Source organism: Olea europaea, unplaced genomic scaffold, assembly GCF_002742605.1.
Source record: "Olea europaea var. sylvestris unplaced genomic scaffold, O_europaea_v1 scaffold2409, whole genome shotgun sequence".
NCBI classification, from domain to species: Eukaryota; Viridiplantae; Streptophyta; class Magnoliopsida; order Lamiales; family Oleaceae; genus Olea; species Olea europaea.
In genome coordinates, this window is record NW_019242257.1 from 83,092 (window position 1) to 89,372 (window position 6,281).

Sequence of the window (6,281 nt, forward strand, 5' to 3'; positions counted from 1 at the left end):
TATAACAGTTCTATGAATCGGTCCATAAGTACGAGTCCTTTGGAAAACTGTTCATGGTTATAAATCTAGGAAACTGTTAGACCTTATTCCCATGTCTTCATTTGCTAGTGTGTCCATGTCAGCTAAGGCATTTTTACATCATCTTCATGACTTGCATATTGAGATCAATAAACCCCTGAAAGCAAATAATGCATCATATAAATTTCAAACTGATTTGTGCATACGACACATTGAATTTAATATTAGGGATTATGTCATGATTCGAATTAAATTGAAACATCATCCATCTGGATTTGCTTTCAAGTTGCAAGCTCGTAGTGCTAGTCCTTTTGAAATTCTAAAGCATGTTGGTCCAAATACATATGTCATTGATTTACCATCACATTTTGACTACCATTCTACCTTCAATGTTGAGGAATTAGTTGCTTACAAAAGCCACTTTAACCCCTTTGATGATCATTTTATACCTCTATCTGTGGACCATCAACTTGAAAATGTTATTCCTGCCCCCGATTCAAAGATGAAATTAATGTTATTTTAGATAAATAGGTTATGTTGACCAAGGATGGAGAGATGCAACGCCTCTTTGTTCGTTGGGTGGATTGCCTTGATTCTAGTTGTACTTAGGAGACACTTCAGCAGCTAGACCCTGATTCATTGGAGCATCATAGAAGTCTCCAAGATCTTCCTTTGCCCGAATCACCACCATGTCTATAAATGTTGAAAGAAGTTTGTTCAACCGCTTAGTTTGTGGTTGAGGTTTGACAGCAATATCTTGTGCTTTACCCAGAGTCGAGTTTTTCTCCCACCTTGAAAGAGTTGAAGCAAACATCCTTCATTGGGACATTTGTTTGGACCATTATGTTTTATTGGGAATGTATGTGTTTGGCCCAAGCCCTTAATGAGGTTTATTGTTTTGTTATTTTATTTATTTATTTAATAATATTATTATTATGACTCAAGTGTCTAAATTTCACCCAATTAATCTGGAGATATGACGACCTTCCCCGGAGAGAGAACAAAGCGCACCATAAGTTTGTTACATATATGGTTGTAATGAGAATTTCCATGAATCACTTGATGAATGAAATGAATTCAGATTGGCTTTGCCCGTGTTCTCCTCGTCTTCCCTCTTTTCCAACTCTCCGGTTTCTTTCTACTCTGCTCTTCTTCTTCAGCCGTCTTCCTTTGCTACCTTCTTTCTTCTGCTGCTGCTGCCTTCTGCTGGAATTCCCCATTGACACTACATCAAAAGGGTACCAAGAAATCTTACAAGCTTGAATTTTCAAGTTGAATGCCTATCACGTGAACCCGATGAAAGAAGAGGTCAATTTCTACTCTCAAAAATGGGGTCTAGCCAGTCAAGTTCAATTCCTTCCAAATCACATCAAATCCAAAGGCTCAAAAATGAACCGCCACCCCAAACACCACTACCCGGCCATTATAAAAACAAGTGTCCAGAAAGCCTTTGTAGAACCCCAAATAATTTCAGACACCTTAGTGGCACTAAGATATGAATATTGGATAACTAAAGTATACTTCAGATTTTTAGTCTCATTTGAAACCCATTTTCGACATAGGAAACATTCGATTTGGAAAATGATATCTAAATAAAAGTTGTAGCTCTTTGAGATAACTTTTCAACGCACTTTGAATTACCTCAATCGGATATCAGGAGAAGAAGTTATGATAGAAAGACTGAAAACTGTACAGTGTCAACCGGATTACAACCGGTCGACCGAAAATTCTCGTTTTTCTCTAGAATTTACATATTTATTTTCATCAATTATTTTCTCAAAGGGCCACTCACGTTTTTGGCAATAAAAATCCCACTAAATTGAAGCATTTAACCTCAAATTTAAATGACACCCATGTTTTCTCTCTTAAATGAAATGTGACCCTTCATTTGCTTTAAATTATGAAATATTTACCTATAAATAGAGACCTCATTTCACTCATTTTTCTTACACCAAAAGTAAGAGCTTTTACATACTAAAGAAAGTTTACAAGAGAGAAAAATAGATAGAGGAAAACTATTTTTCCTAGAAGTTTAAGAAGTGTTTCCAAGCATCAATTCTCAACGGTTTTCAAACATTCAAGGAGTGCATTTCTTTCAACGTCGAAGTTTCATCAAAATTTTCAATCCAAGTTTTCAAAGTTTCAAAAGCATCAATCAAGGTAGGTAGAGGTGCAATGTATTTAATCGTGTTAAATTATAAGTTTCGATTCATGTTAATGTTTGTATGTCAAATGGTACTACGGTACGACATATCCCTCTATGTTAATGGTTGTATGTAAAATGGTACTCCGGTATAGTATACCCATCTATGTTGAAGAAATCTTCGTATGTCAAATGGTGCCCTCGGATACGGCATAGCTCTTCATGTCAAATGGTGCCTCCGGGTACGGCATGTATGAAAAGTTATAAAGTTAATATTTTGAAATATATAGTTTGATCACGAATACACCTATTGAGTTTTTCAACTCATGGGTTTAATCCTATTTTTACAGATTGAAGGAATTCTACCTCAAGCATGAATGAAGGAGAAGATGGAGAAAGATGCAACGAGCCCATAGAAATCCAGTGAATAAGTGATTTGAATTTATTTTTATGAAATGTTTTCCAATGTTATTTCTTTAAAATTTTGAATAACGCAGAATGCGAGAACAAGTCATGTTTTCTTCAAATAAATTACATTTTGTTGTTTCGAAAAATGATTCAATATTTTTGTTTAAAATATTTGAAGTATTGTTATTTAAATTATTATCCGAAGATATAAACTTCCGTCAAAATGTATACACTTGTTGCTAAACCACCGGTTAAGCTAAGTAAAGTAAGTAGCGTTCCGATTCACTAGGAATTGGGACGTTACAGCCTCAGCAAACCCACCACCCACGCAAAAATACAGCCAGATCACAACAATAAAAAGCTTGTGTTGTTGAACAAACAAAGTTGCCACAAACCACAATTTAAAGTAACCACTAAAAGAATATGTCTAAATTCTAGAATACAAAAACTACACTACCAATGCCTAGACAAACAGTATGTCTGCATAATCTGCCAACTTTGTATACATTGGATTGAACCTATTCTGAGTCGTCGATAGGCGCCTAAGAAGGCCATTTTAACAGTGTCCAAAATTAGTCCCGAATTACAATGTCACAGATGATTCAAGGATCCATAACAATGATATGCTGTAACCCTACACTAGAATTTGATTACTCTACAACCAACCAGCACGTGATTTCTTCAGAACCAAACCGCGTGCCTGGACACCTCCACCAATCACCACACAATCAAAGTCAAATTGCCGAAGACACTATAACATGGAGAGCAAAATACATATGGAAAGTGAAATGTATGATCATGGATTCACAGGAGCCCAGACCTAATTCTCAAAAGTTGAAATCCAAAAATGTAGTCTCGGGCGCAAGATTTGCCAGCACTTATGAGTCCACCATCTCATCTTGAATCTCATTGGGTGCAATGAGTCCAGGGATTGAGAGCATCCTCTGTCGCTCCCTCTCTCTCTGAGCAGCAGCTTCCTCAGCATAAAGATCTTTGTTATCCTATGCAATAAATTGATAGAAATCAAGACAATAACACATTCTGACTACAAAAATCAACATTCAACACCTTAAGTACGTGTTTTGGTAATCACTATTGACATATAAATGCATGATTGGTATGCAGTTTTAGATTATATTGGAAGTTAGAATAGATAATACGTTTTTCTTTTTTTTCCTTATTTAATTAATATTATCTAGTATTTTCTAATCCACATAATCAAACATGCATGACATGGATATTCCATACGTAATACTGGACAATATCATAAAAAAGATTTAATATTCTCTTCCTTTTTCAATAAGAGTACAATGCTATCATTCAATCCTCTCTATCAAACATGGCATCGTCCATGCTCATAAAATTCAGACTCGATCTTTTTACTATGTTGTTATTGCAAAAGCAGCAGGTCATCTATATAAAAGAGTGAACCCCATAAGTTACCAAGGCTTTTTTTTCATTTGAAAAAAATAAAGATAAAAACAGAGCTGACGAGTGTAACAAAGTAAAGTTAAGATCTGAGCACGAAGCAGCCTTTTAAACTCTGTTTAAAGAAAACAATGTTTTGAAAAGCAATTTTTAAAAGAATATGTGATTAAAAAGTAGAAAAAATTTTGAGTTTACTTACAGAATATTTTATTGTGTGAATGAGTGGTTGAAAATGAGCATATAAATAGAAAAGAGTTTTCAAATAATAATGGTTGTCATACAGGGGCTTAGTTGCTTGCACTTTTCCCTAAAGCATGGTAAAAAGCACTCAAGAAAAACGAAGCATCTTGACAGAAGGGAAAGTGAAGGTTAGTAGAAGCTCAGACAATCAACCTGAGCTGAAAATTCTTTCGATTGAACGAGAAAGTCTCGTATGTGGTTCTTGAATGCAGAAAGGTCAGCCCTCGACTCAAAGAGTTCATTTACAAATTGGGTCACCTAAAAAGAGACCACAAATAAAAAATTAGTAAATGCAATGGCGCCACATTATTTTTTTATAAAAATAATGTTCCACAGATTTTTCTTTTATACCTCAGTTGCTGTCATGTTGGGGAAAGACGAGCTCAAAAGTTTAATGGTGTACTCACGAACAAACATGGCATTGTTTGGATACGGGTAAGGAACTGCAGCAACGTCCCATAAAGGCTCAGTCAAAAGACCGGATTCGACCTGTTTCATCAAAATTGAGACAGGCTTGTTGGGAAAAGAAAAAAATGCATGCAAATATTATGAAGATAAAAATGGTAAGATGAACAAGTAGAAATTTTACCAGGCAGAACAAGTGCTGCAGCACTAGTACATGCAATTTAAAACCGGGCTTATGGAAGGTGTCCGTTATAACAGCAAAAATTTCTTGCTCTATCGTCAAAAAATAGGTTTTGTAGAACTGATTGCAGAACTCAGAAGCCTGACAAGCAACCAAAGAAATAGTATTGACCAGTTCAGAATGAGTTGTATAGGCGAGAAAACGAAAAATAACCACAAAAAACCTGAAAGTTTTTTAGCATCTCCAATAAAAGGTTAAGTCCAGTTTCAGCAATGTTCCTTTCAGTGTGCCGGAAAGCCCAAACGATGGAATCCATAACAAGCTTTAATTGCTGATGTAAAACCACAATAGAAAACCAGAATAAATCATATGCAGGCATGAGAAATTAAAAACATATTTCCCAATAAATTATAATAACTAGAGCCCAAGTTCAAGAAGAATTGAACAGACACAATCTATTGCGTATGCTATAAAATATGACACATACCTCACTGGACAACTGGATCAGAGCAGGAAAACAATGTGTAGCAATGGCACGAAGTAATGAAAAAAACTTGAGCCGGTGCTCAGGATAATCTTCAAAATTCTTTGTAATCATCTGCAATGAAATAGACAGTGATGGCAAACACAGTGAAAATAAAGACAGACACGATATAAAAGCTCACCCTAGTGTGGGTAACATTTAATTAAGATTTTTTTTCTCAAATAGGACAGTAATATAATGGCATTAAAAATCTCGTAGTTTATTACTATTGTTCCTTACTAGTTTTCATAATTTGAAAAAATTGTACAATGACTTCATTATCAATTTCCTCAAACACATGGTTTTGTATATATACAACCAAAGTGTCATTTTCCTACTACTTGATTTCTTTACAACTTATTAAAAATGACGAATTACAAGTGCAGACTTATCTAGGCTTAAAGGCTTCAGACTCTACATTCGAGCTCGACGCAAGCTACGACAAGTCAAAGTCGCACTATCAAAAACCTAAGCGACCCAATCAAGATTCTACAAAATAATTAAGCTTCAATTTGGCAAATTTATAAATCATTTATAAATTGTCAACTTTCATTTTCAATCACACGTTTTAATCGACTCACAAGGAATATCCACTTATCCACCACTCGTTTCTACCTATTTATAAATTAAACCATTTATAAATTCATCCCAAGCAGGGGCTAAGACTTATATTATATAATTTTCTTCTTTAATCATGTCCAATAGCATGTTTTGCTTAAAAATATCTTGAAGCTAATGTGTGAAAAATAAGAAATTCGATGTCTTATCATAATACTCTAGTCAAACGAGTCAAATAAAATAAGAGATAGGAAGTAAACATGTGCCAAGCAAGTAACCTAAAAAGAAAAAAAGAAAAAAAAAAAGTGATTCATGTGAAACGTGGAGAACAAGGCTTAGTATAAAGTGAGAGAGAGAGAGAGAGAGAGAGAGAGAGA

General features: G+C 34.9%; 1 protein-coding gene across 1 annotated transcript; it reads right to left on the reverse strand.

Annotated features, from left to right (window-relative positions):
* Positions 1-2,936: 2,936 nt before the first annotated feature.
* Positions 2,937-6,217, reverse strand: LOC111381962 (protein EXPORTIN 1A-like). The gene is made up of 6 exons (XM_023005805.1): positions 5,311-6,217; positions 5,047-5,154; positions 4,827-4,964; positions 4,589-4,726; positions 4,391-4,495; positions 2,937-3,570 (listed from the first exon to the last, which is right to left on the reverse strand). Exons 1-6 carry the CDS (start codon positions 5,419-5,421, stop codon positions 3,448-3,450), a joined length of 723 nt encoding a protein of 240 aa, XP_022861573.1. The 5' UTR covers positions 5,422-6,217; the 3' UTR covers positions 2,937-3,447.
* Between the last annotated feature and the right edge of the window lie 64 nt (positions 6,218-6,281).

Coding starts and splice junctions, on each gene's coding strand:
- LOC111381962 (XM_023005805.1), bottom strand. CDS start 5,421: ATGATTACAAAGAATTTTGAAGATTATCCTGAGCACCGGCTCAAGTTT. Junction 5,155..5,310: donor TGATCCAGTTGTCCAGTGAG/GTATGTGTCATA, acceptor GTTTTACATCAG/CAATTAAAGCTTGTTATGGA. Junction 4,727..4,826: donor TGCAGCACTTGTTCTGCCTG/GTAAAATTTCTA, acceptor TTGATGAAACAG/GTCGAATCCGGTCTTTTGAC.